The following is a 12298-nucleotide window of genomic DNA, read 5'->3' as shown; positions in this document are numbered from 1 at the left end:
TTCCATTAGCAGGTAAGCAGAATTAAAATGGCCAGTTTTCTCTTGCATTATTGATAAAGAGCTCACATAGTTTGCAGGGTCAGTCTAACGGACAACCTGACCATTACAGCACTATGCTATTTCTGACCACATGCCAGAAGCATCTCCTAGAGGCCTCCTTCAACCGTATCTCTGCTGTGTGAGTGTTTGTGTATGGGCTGAATAAAAGGGGGTCTTCAATCCTTATCAGTTTGTCCGTTACATTCTTGGCCCAAGTGGCCAGACAAACTGCCATTTATGGATAAAGGAAGAACATTATAGAGCCCACTGTGCTCCACTGACCCACAATGCACCAAGGCTTTATAAAAACCCTCAACAAAGACTCCTGGACAGTGAGTGAAGGGGTAATAGCTGTGGGTAACCTACTTTTCTGCCTATATTTTTTAGCATTCTTACTGAGGAGGCTTAGCAGAAATCATATTTTAAGAAGTGTGTATAGGTGTGAAGTACTGCTGTATGTCCTCCGCTATGGCATCACTGACATCCAGCCGCAGATCCTCCTCATCTTACCGCTCGTCGTCCCGTTACAGCACCTCCAGCTCCTATAGGTCTGAGGGATCACTGGGTGGGTCGTCGGATTCTCTGGACCCACTTTTTGAGCCCTTTCTTGAATCGACAGGTACTTCCAGTCTGTTCGGAGAAGAGGGCCCTGGGGGGCCCAACTGTCTGGCTCCCTTCAGCAGGCACAGCATATCCTCCTATGGACACACTGGTAAGAAAACAAACCATTCACATTACTTTCTGTTTCTGTTGTTGCATGGTACACGTGCAGTTTACAATGATAAGGATAGCAGCTTTTCCTCTCAAAGTCCTTGTACATATTTGGACCAGACTGATGTAGACTAAAGCAGTGTCTCATTTTTTGCAGCTTATGCATATTTTATCAGCTACCTAGCTAATTACATTACTTGCAGCTCCATGATTGGCTGGAATGAGAATTATTGTTTCCAACTGACTTGTTTTAAAACACAAACCATGTACCAGGGCTGTCACATGATGGCTACATGACTTTGTGCTAAAAGATTCTGAGGTTTGCAGAATCCTCACCAGCTGATGAAGGCGTAGAAAAGAAAGAACAGCATTGTTCTTGTATGTCAGAATAAAACTCATTCTCCTACTATTAGGAAATCTGCTTGTTTGCATTTTCAAACACTATGTTTCCATTTTAAACATTAGAAGAGGAAAGGCTTTTAGGATGAAGATGTGTTTGACAACTGTAATGCTATCTTGAGTAATGTTGGCTCAGGTCACTGGAGTGTAAACCTCCCCAAATCCAATGCAGACTGATAAAAAAATATGATTTATTATTTATGTTATCAGAATGTGAAAATATTGCATAAGAAAATTCATCTTAGCCTCAGCATGCCTCACATGAGTAGCTTTCCTTGAGCAGTTGAGGCTTCAGTGCTTTGCTCATGGACATTTTACATAGTTTTTTTTAGCCGTGTTGAAATATCTTCATTCATTTCCTCCACCAGCTTGAACAACGCGTTAATATTTGACATTACAGTGGTGGGTTGATTAAAATAATAACTCCACAGAGAAGAAAAAGACCTGCTTCAGTAGAATTCAGTAGGAGTAATGAGCCAGAGCCATAAAAACGTATATGCTTTGGCCCTGGACTTTGTCTACTGGGCCACATAAAGAGCTAATAGCAAGGTTTAAAAAAAATCTACAAATATAAAAGATACCAGCTTCTGAGAATGTAATATGAAGTGCTGAAATGCTGCTGCTGCTCTAACCATCACATTAACAATGTTTATTACTTGATGATACTAGCAGATTGAATTAACTACAACCAATAAAACTCAAATTGTTACTTGACCAATACTCCTGCACTACTTAATACTGAAGGCTCATGATAACTCATACATAACTAGGCAGTGTTTGAAACAAATGTGATAACAGTAGATCCTTTCTTGGATGTAGACTAATCAGTTGTTGTGATTTTATGAGTCACACACATGTTGATATAATCTAAGTAAGGCTATAGCCTTACTTGGATGTAGACTAATCAGTTGTTGTGATTTTATGAGTCATCCACACATTGATCTCATCAAGGTAAGGCTATAGCCTTACTTAGATGTAGACTAATTGTTTGTTGTGATTTTATGAGTCATCCACACATTGATCTCATCAATGTAAGGCTATAGCCTTACTTAGATGTAGGGGCTGTAGTAAGGCTATAGCCTTACTTACATGTAGCTGCTGTAGTAAGTCTATAGCCTTACTTAGATGTAGACTAATCAGTTGTTGTGATTTTATGAATCATCCACACATTTATCCAGAGGCGGAGTGAGGTCTTGAAATCCACCGGGAATTTTTTCACTGGTCCCGTTGTTATGTCCCAACTGGTTTCCAATTTAACTGGTTTCCTTACCAAATAGCTCCAGCTGTGTTGTGCTTCTGTCAGCAGAGTCGTTACAAATTTACAAATATTTTGCAAACTGTTCATTCATTGGATTAGCCTTTTTCTCCCTTTCCTGCCAGGCCATGCTCCATTTCACATTTTAAGAACAAACAAAGAAAATAATATATTGCAGTTATAATTTTTTAAACATACAACCATGGAAGTTGTAGAATACTGAAATAGGAGTTGATTTAAGTTGCAAAACTGGAAGTGATAAGAAAACACTGCACCAAAAGAGTAACCATGACTGAGAAATGCACAGCAAGAAAGCAGTTTAAATACATCATGGATTAAATCATACAGTATTACATATTAGTTGTGTACTTCTTTTTGACCTCTGTATTTGAAAAGTCCTGGCTACGGCCTTGGTCAGCAGCTGGCTGGTTAGCTTGGCAGTGTTTTGATTCTACCTGGTGGACAGAAAAAAGACAGACAGTGTCTCTGTGTTGGCTCCAGCTAGCAGCAGTTAGTGAGGAGCTCAGGGAGGATGAAAATGAGAGTGATGAAATAGGCATATAATATTTTATGATAAGTTCAGTTTTAAAGTTCAGATATTTAACAATATGTTGATTCATTTCTATTATTTACACAATATTGATGTGATTATTCTAGAAAAATATTTTGTTTAAGAAAAAGTTGAATATATGTACAGTGTTAACTTATTTTTGTATTCATATATGTATTATGTATTCATATGCAGGTATGCTGTAATTCAAATGTCTCATAGTCTTCATTCATACATTTCTATGTAAAAGTCTTCTCTAGATTATTATTAAAGGACAGATTCATAATGTTCAAGTCTGTCTTAAAAAAAACTAGGTGCTCACATGAATGTTGAGACAGGTTTTGCTTACTGTAATCATTCATGAAATCCAAAACCACTGTTCTTGTTTTGTGCAAAAATGTGTTAAAACATGTTTTGAGAATATTATGAGGCTTCCACTCTTTGTGTCTCGACAGTGTTTTCCTGTTTAGCTCCAATGGCAGGAAAAGATCATGAAAAGATAGAATGAGGCAGTCGAAAGAGTAACTGATTTGACTAATTTGGCAGGTTGTAGTCAGTATGTCAAGAGGAATGATCACAGTATTCTTTTGCTGCTTGTTCTTGCAAACCTCCAGGTGTCCTCCCAGCAGACCTCCTGCTTCCTGTAATGTGTAGTTCCCCTGCAGCTCCAGTAGGTGGTGTGGTTACAGGCGGGGTGCGATGTCTGGGAGACAGCTACTACATGTCAGCTGACGTCAGCCACTTTGAACCGCATGACGTGGTGGTGATGGCATACAACCACCATGTTGTTGTTCATGCTGAGAAGGTGTGTGTATGTGTGTGTATGCATAGGCGTGAGTATAAATTAACCAATGTGTGTTTCTATACTTAGAAAGATGTGAGAGACAGCTTACTGTGCATATGTTAACATGCTTCAAGTGTTTTTTCCCACGCACACACACACACACACACACACACACACACACACACACACACACACACACACACACACACACACACACACACACACACACACACACACACACACACACACACACACACACACCTGTGGAGATGAATCAGAGGTGAGAGTGAACTTGCGCATGTCTGGTATTTGACACATTGATCTGAATCATGTCACAGCACTAAACATCTTTAAAGTGACATAATCCACTTTAAGCCATTAATATTATACTATTACTGCACTTAATACTGATAACACTTGTGCTAAAATAATGTGTAGATGAATCATGAAGTAGATTCACAGAAAATAACTGACAACAATTCTGAAAACTTTGGTTGCTTATCAAGTCTGTGAGACACAGTCTGATTCCAGCCTTCCACATTTGGTTTGCAGCTCTCTGTTGGTTGTAAAAACAAGTGATTCATATTCGGCTCTAGGAATCCGTGATGGAAAATTATTGTTAAAACAAGAATACTTCATATTTTTCAACCATGTGTACAAAAGATTACATTCATATACAACTAAATTGCATTCCCAACTATGCTGCTTTAGTGAGATGCAGGACATTTTGGTTAAAGTTAGTGAAAGATTGTGATTTCACTTAAATATTATTAAACATTTTATGCTTCAAGTCATTGTAGATTTTTTCTGTAATATTGTACTGAAAGATCAGATATATTGGTGGGGAAAAAACAAGCATATACATTGTGTCACATTGTGTTCACTCATATGTTAATGTTCTACATTTTGTTAACCTTTACAAATACATTAACTAACATTTTCTCATTATGTTGAGAGACAATGTGATTTAGCCAGCTTTATGTTTTCGGAAAAAACGTGTTTGCTGTTGCTATTTAGAGATTTATTTGTCATACATACAGTTGTTCAGTGAAATTCATTCTCTGCATTAACCCATCCCAAGTATTAGGAGCAGTGGGCAGCCAAGGATGCAGGTCAAGTGAACTGACAGTCAGATATATATAAAGTTATAGATGAATGTCATTTCTAGGAGACAGAGCTTATATTCATATCTCTTCTGGCCTCAAAAAATCATTCGAATTAAACAATCTGAGGACATTCTATCATTGGTTGAACTCGTCATGTCGACACTAATGTCACATGGTGGAAAAAGTATTACCACAATATCAATACTATGTTACAAGTAAAAGTCTTAAAGGCCTGTAACAGTAAAAAAGAACATCTTTAGAGAGGACCAGTCAGTGTTCATTTCCTTCTCTCTCTCCTCCCTTTCCGTTTTTCTCTCTCTCCACCAGCTGAGCAGTGTTGACCCCTCTGCCTCTCCTTATCACTGGTTCTCACCCTCTTTTCTCGCCCTCAGACCCTGTTGCTCTTCACACTTTCTCCTCCTGACCCCTAATGCTCAATGACATTATTTTTCATCATCTTTTTTTCTGTCAGTTTACTCCTCCTACCACAGATCTATCCATCCTTCTGCAGCTCCATCTTTAACTCTCTATCTCTGTCCTCCAGGTTATGGACGATGGAAGCGTCAGTGCCACATTCACCCATAAGTCCCTGTTCCCGGAGGATATGGACCCCCTTTCAGTGTGTGGGACCCTAAACTCTGATGGCATCCTGATTGTGAGCGTCCGCCGGATCTCCATGTCGGGTGGGGTGGAGCCCTTGGGTGTCTCCACCTATCGCAGCGAAGCTCACCTTTGACCTCTGGCCTCAGATCACCTCTCACTGTATTTATGCTTCTGTTATTTAGGATGTTTATTATATTAAGTCTTGCAATGTATCCAAAGAAAAAATATCAAAATCTAACAGGCAGATTGTTAAAGGACAAGTTCACAATTTTTCAAGTCTGTCTTAAAACAACAATAGTCATTAGAGCAACCACATCTATTTCAGTGTTCATATGGACACTAGACTATTGTTTCAATTGTTTTGATACTGCAACTAATGCATGTTAAATTATTAATTAATATTTGATGCTATATGAAGTTTTTATTTTTTATTCTCACAGTACAGTTTATCTAGACTGAGTTTTAAGAATCATTTTATGTTGTAAATTTGATTGCTTCATAGAAATAGACACTCATCTTTTTGATAACATTTTAAATAAAATTGAATTACATTTACATTTTATGAGTATTGTTTTCTTTCCATCACTGATCAAATGGCTTATGGATCCTCAAACGTTTTTAAAAGACCCACAACACTTGCACACACAGTCTTCTGTCACTTTTTGGGTATTTACATAGACTTTTAGAGTCTTTTCCTGGAGACGTTGGGATTAGGGTTAGGGTTAACTCTAAGGGTTAGGGTTAGGGTTAGGCAAGTAGTGGTTATGGTTAGGCTTAGGGTTAACTCTAACTTATGTTGGCAGGGGAAGCTAGACATCCCGCACTTGAATGCCTCATGTGTTTCTCCTTTAAAAGTATAAGCTAATTCTACTTTTTAAAAGAACCAAAGAAATTGTTAAGTTTAATATAATGTAATGTAGGGTTAACTCTAACCCTAACCATAACCACTACTTGCCTAACCCTTACCCTAACCTTCACCACTGACACAAAAATCTGCATTTTACCATGACATGACTTTTGTCCCCATTTGAAAAATTAAACACTGATTGTTGGGTAAGTGCATTTCTTTGGTTCTTTTAAAAAGTAGAATTAGGTTACACTTTTAAAGGAGAAACACACAGCATTCAGGTGCGGGATGGCTAGCTTCCCCTGCCCACATAAGTCTGTAAGCTAAGTAGCTTTCATCGTACAGTCTGACTTCATTTGGTCGTCTCAAATTGTCTAGAGGGCTGAGAAGTATCAACTTTTATTCATGCTCATTTTTAGTGATAATTCCCTGCATCACTGCTCTGACAGTGGTTATTTCTGACTGCTGTGCATTTGGAAAAACGTTATGTTTCAGATTTGAGCTCACAGTGTGTTTCTCTTCAATGAAGCTTGATATTAGCAGCATCACTCATGACAACAACCAAGCACTTGTCTCCAGCCATTGATAATAATGAAGAAAATTGGACTGACGCAGAGCTTTACACAGAGACTAAATGAAATCTCATGCCTGTCACCACTCATCTCCTCTTCCTACGTCTGCACACAAACACACACCTTTGAATTTCTAAACCTGCTGGGCCTGTTGTCAGATTTATTACTGTAAGACCATATTAACATGGTACAACTGGAGAACACATATATACAATGCCATAAAGACAAGACAATGGCACCAGGTCTGAATGAAGTCCAACATTATTGAATAAAGGTTCTTGAGAAGGCCCATAAATGAGCTCTTATGAATTGATTTTTTGGCCTCTTTGGGGAGAAGAACAAGGCGGAAACACAGAATTGACACATTACCACCTATTATCACATGTTGGCAAATGTGTAAGCAAACAGTGTATGCTAACGTTCCATTGCATTAGATAACATCTAATGCTAACTCTCCACTAGCTCCTGAGAAATATTTAGTTCTTTAGCTATAAAATATTCCAGTATGTTCTCCAGCTAGCTGCTAACTTTGTCTGTCTGGCCTTTGGTGCTGGGAAGTGAGCATGCAGAAGGTTTATTAGAACTTTTTTGGTGAAAACAGCGACTGGAAACAAGGTTGAGAGTCGAGTATTGCTGACTGAAAAACTAAAACAATGAGCTAAAAGAGTCTAAATAATGGCAGAGTTGGATGATAATGCTCTGTGGATTTGTGCAAAGGTTACAGACCTTCCTTGCCAAGTTTTCCTCTTTTATTTAAAAATAATTAACCAAAATGAGACCCAGGTCGTAAAAAAAAAGTTATTTTTGTTTTATGCTAAACTAGCTTTGCTTTTTAGCACTAATGCTAATTCAGTCTTAACCCTGAAACCATTTGCCCAAACCCCTAACTCATATTGAATATCTTGAATTTGTAACTTAACCCTAATCCTAATCTTTAACCCATTATACGCCCCAGTAAGACTGCAGACTGAATGTACATAGTCTGCTGTACTTTGGAGCACTTTTGACATTTTTCTCTTCTTGTTAAGAGATATGGCACTGATGAAGACAGACACACAGAACAGAGTGCAGTTGTCTCCAGAGGCCTGCCTGCAATTCTTACCAGCGATTACATCAATCAGTCTCAAAGTGCGACAGGCACTTCCTACACTGAAGGCAGTTACTGGGAGGCAAGGCGACTTTTCGAGTGACACTTTTATTTAATATTCATCAGAAGAAAGCCTGCGTCAGCACAGACAGATGGCGCTCTGCTCAACAGGGCTCAATGCTGCTCAAGTGCCTGTAACCTCATTCATCCCAATAAAGATGAGCGACTGCAGCAGAGTTTTATGAGAAGAGGTACTACACAAAGAGGAAAATGTCATAGTTTTACCTTTTTGTTTGAACTCATTCTTGACTTTTCTTTCTCAGTCTTGTTACAAACTGGAACACACTCACAAAGGCACACAATCACTAACCTGTCAATAACCCAGTTGTGTAACAGGATATCAAGGTGTTGGCGTCACATGTTTACTGATATAAACTAGTAGTCAGATTAGAGTGGATTACAGATTATGGAGGTATGAAAAGAAGCTTAAAAAATGTTAAATCATATCTGCTACATACACACGCTCTCTCTCTCTCTCTCTCTCTCTCTCACACACACACACACACAAAGGCAACTTTCTCTGTCTCCCAAGAGAAGGTCTCCTGCCCCCACCTGGAACTCACCTAGGGACCGAGCTGCAGCCTACTTAACGAATGAACTCATTTAGCTAATTAAGCTTTTACCATTGCACTATCCACCCATTACAGTCCAGATGCTCTCCTCTCATTCACAGACAGCAAAACAACAGAATGAGGGTGTGTGTGTGAGTGTGCGCATGCCGTGATTGAGGAAGCACCAGGTGGGGACAGTCACGCACAGAGTCACAAAATTGAAACTGAAAAAGGTGTATGGTTGCAATAAACACTCCCAATGAGAAAGCACAACTATAGAAAAACCATTTTAGGTCACTCAAGTGCTGTTATGGCACAGAGTAGCAGTTATATCGAACATTAGGGATCCAGATGGAAGCCTCAAACTGACCTGCTAAATTTAGGCCCTGAACAGACTGTCCAATAATAGCTGAGCAAATGTAACTAAGCATGGCAGTCGTGTCAAGCTTTAGATGTTGAAACTTTAGACGTCTTGTTATCTCAACAACTCCTGGGTTATTTCTCATTAAATCATTATATTTTCTTGTAAAAGTATAGCAAACTGTTTGAAACAAGCTTGAATCTATTCTCTGTGTATGTTAAATTGAAATACATTTTTATTTTTAATGATGTAACTACTGGACTAACTCCCCGTAATACATGGACATTGCTGCTCATGTGGAGGTTTCCATAGTTTGTAGAGACAGATACAGATTTCATGCCTGAGTTCACTGCTGTTCAAATAGCTTCGGGGAATATTTTAGTATCTCGGTTCATACAGTTGAGACAATAGTCAATGGTAAAAAAAGCAGAGTCAGAATGGATCTCTTTACACTCATGTGTTGTGTGTGTGTGTGTGTGTGTGAGTGCGCACAAACAACCTACATACCTCGTCCACTCTTCTACCAACAGTATCTAAATGCATTGGGGGCGTTTACTGCAGCTTCAGTAGAAAGCTGATAAAATAGGTGCATTTGATGCTTATAGTAACAATTACACATTGTTAAATTTATAGTAAGTAGTACTGGGTCATATCCAATTTTAGAGTACAAATATGGATATTGCAATCGAGAGTATTGAAGGAACTTCCGGTCAAAATGCAGAGTTGGAACAATTTAGAACAAATATTACATATAAAGCTTTTGACTCTCTAAGCTATGAAAAGATTTGGGACAGAATGATCTAACTTGAACATTGTTGTGGTATTACTGTGTGTGCTTTCCCACAGGAATATCAGCTAAAGACAAAAACAACACTCCAGGTGCTTTACAGCTGTTGCTGACGGGAGAGAAAAGGACAGACAGGAGAGAAACACAGCTGCAGAGTAACAGAATGTCCTCTGAGACAAAAATCACAAAATGATGGTGAGACAATAAGTGAGCCTCAGCAAAACACAATACTTGTTTGTTAAAATCTCATTTATTTCATCCCTGATATACAAAACAAAGTTTCATTTTTCTGTGTGAAAAATAGCTCTGGATTTTGTTCAGCTCTGTCTGGTTTGGCCCTCGGGGGTTTGTGTTAGTAGAGGCCCTACAGTATGTACAATGTACAGCCCTTAAGAGCCCTAAGGAGTGGATAAAAGATAACCCTTTAACTGATGTGAGGATGTGGTCTTATCAAAGCCCCTCAGACTGAAGGAGAGGACAGGGGGGAGCGTGATAAAACAGACTCAGCATCAGTGCTTGGGGGGAAAAGAGGGGGGGCTTGTATAAGAGCGCCAGCTACCGTCCATGCAGCAGGATTCACCAGAGAGCCTTTTAAGACCAGACGGGGAAGGTTTCCCAAAGCCAAGGTTTCTTATTGAGCAAAATATTAACACCTAAAAGGTGCAAAACAGTGTCTTAAATATTTTAATGCTGATTTTAGTTTTTAATCAAGGCTTCTGGGAAAACTTCCCCCTTCAATCGTCAATCAAACGTTACTTTATCACACAAAAAGCTCCCGTGTGAGCGTCATTTCTCCTCATATACATACATCTTTTTACACTTTTCAGGTTTCTTTACAAAAATAAGGTTATCTTGCATTCATGTCATCAATTAAAACTGGGTTACAAAGTGAGATGAACAACTGTTATTGCACAAATTGATTACCAACAAGGAGATCATCCATAAAAAGAATGAAAAACAAAAAAAAGAATTACAACTTCTACTTGATTAATACAGACTAATAAATATGCACCTACGTCTGTCTATGTCTGTCTGGTAGCAAATGAGATGAACTCTGAAATGTGTGCGGAGGGGAAAGCTCTGACCCAAGGCAGAATAATGAAAATCGATGAAAAGCACAAACAAATGAACAAAACCAAATCACACGAGTGGATCTCGGTCAGTCCCTGGGGCGAGCAGATTGGAGGGAGGGAGGATGACGACGACGACGACAGGTTGCCCTGGTGATAATTGCACACCGGCTGACACATCATCCACCTCGCTTACATATTTGTGTCTGAGTGTGTGTGTGTATGTGTGTAAAAAGTGCCTGGTCTACGTGTGCATGACTAGAAAAAACACATCCAAACACTGGGATGTCGATTGCTTATTCCAGCTGACAAAGAAGAGGAGTCGATGCAGGCACTTGTAGAATGAACATGTCACAGACAGACCACATGCTGGTCCCTTCAACATAAACATCCCTTGGCCTTACAAATACAGTTTTTTTCCTATTAGGCAGCCAGTGCCAGGCTTCACCCCATTAGTGTTATTTGCACTGTACAAATGAGTATTGACATAGTTGAAATGTTTCAGACAGCAAGTCAAAGATACAAAACATAAAAGACAGCACGAAAATCAGTAATCAATCATCAATAATGAAAAAAAAGACAAAACAAGCCCCTAAATCTCTTATAAAAAGAGAATAGTCAACGATTAAAGATCGATTAAGACATTAAATTATGATTTTATATTACAGCCATGATGTTAAATATATTAATCTGTAAGTATAACTTTACTAACCCAAAAAGACACCACCCCCCAGTTCAAAATTAGGCCTTGAATAAAGCTCATTGGATGAATGAAAGATGCCAATCAAAGTGGAAGCACAATCTTCTTTTAGTACAAAAGAAGAGAGCGAAAAAAGAAAATACACATAACATAACATAACAGGATGGCAAATATACTAAAACACTTCATTCATTCGTCCCATTTTCATTTTTGACAAGCATCTCTTTTTTTTGTTTTTTTGTTGTTGGTACATTTCGATTGTAAAAAAAATATTACCATCTCATGCAAAGCCATGCTGTTTACTGTGTGTGTTCTACTCTCAGCGACGACTAGTGAGACAAGACACTAAAAATAAAATCCGTGCAACGCATCGAATGTAGAAAGGACAGTGAAGTGGCTGTGAGTGTGTATTTAAGGCATTCAAATAGTACAACAATTCTGCAAGTGGTAGTGGGCATCCTTTCCATGCTAAAAAAAATAAAACAAAAACTATATAAAAACTACTAATGAGTGTTTTAAAGTTACAATAAAAGACATTCAGCAAACATCTATTTGCTATGTAAAGACATAGTGGGGTCATGGCGTCCTGAGCAGAGAATAAAGTCACACTCCATCTGAAGTGTGTTGTTATCTGAGCTTCTCCGTTCTTTGTTTTGACAGCCAGTCTAGTCATGTGTGCATGTTAGTGCATGTGAGTACCTTTGTGTCCATTCCCAACATGGTGGCCGCGTTAAAAACTTAAATAACAACTAAACATTACACTTAAAAAAATGTCCAAAGTGAGAAATAGTTAATGCAGCAACACAGTCTTTGTCC

The 12298-nt window shown here is 38.6% G+C and overlaps 1 protein-coding gene across 1 annotated transcript; it reads left to right on the top strand.

Annotated features, from left to right (window-relative positions):
• The first annotated feature begins 507 nt into the window (after positions 1–507).
• On the top strand, positions 508–5580 carry LOC128360764 (heat shock protein beta-7-like). The gene is made up of 3 exons (XM_053321261.1): positions 508–751; positions 3629–3759; positions 5389–5580. Exons 1-3 carry the CDS (start codon positions 508–510, stop codon positions 5578–5580), a joined length of 567 nt encoding a protein of 188 aa, XP_053177236.1.
• Positions 5581–12298: the final 6718 nt, after the last annotated feature.

This window comes from Scomber japonicus, chromosome 6, assembly GCF_027409825.1.
Source record: "Scomber japonicus isolate fScoJap1 chromosome 6, fScoJap1.pri, whole genome shotgun sequence".
Taxonomy (NCBI): domain Eukaryota; kingdom Metazoa; phylum Chordata; class Actinopteri; order Scombriformes; family Scombridae; genus Scomber; species Scomber japonicus.
Note: the sequence above shows the minus strand (reverse complement) of the source record. Positions and strands in the feature narration are given on the sequence as shown.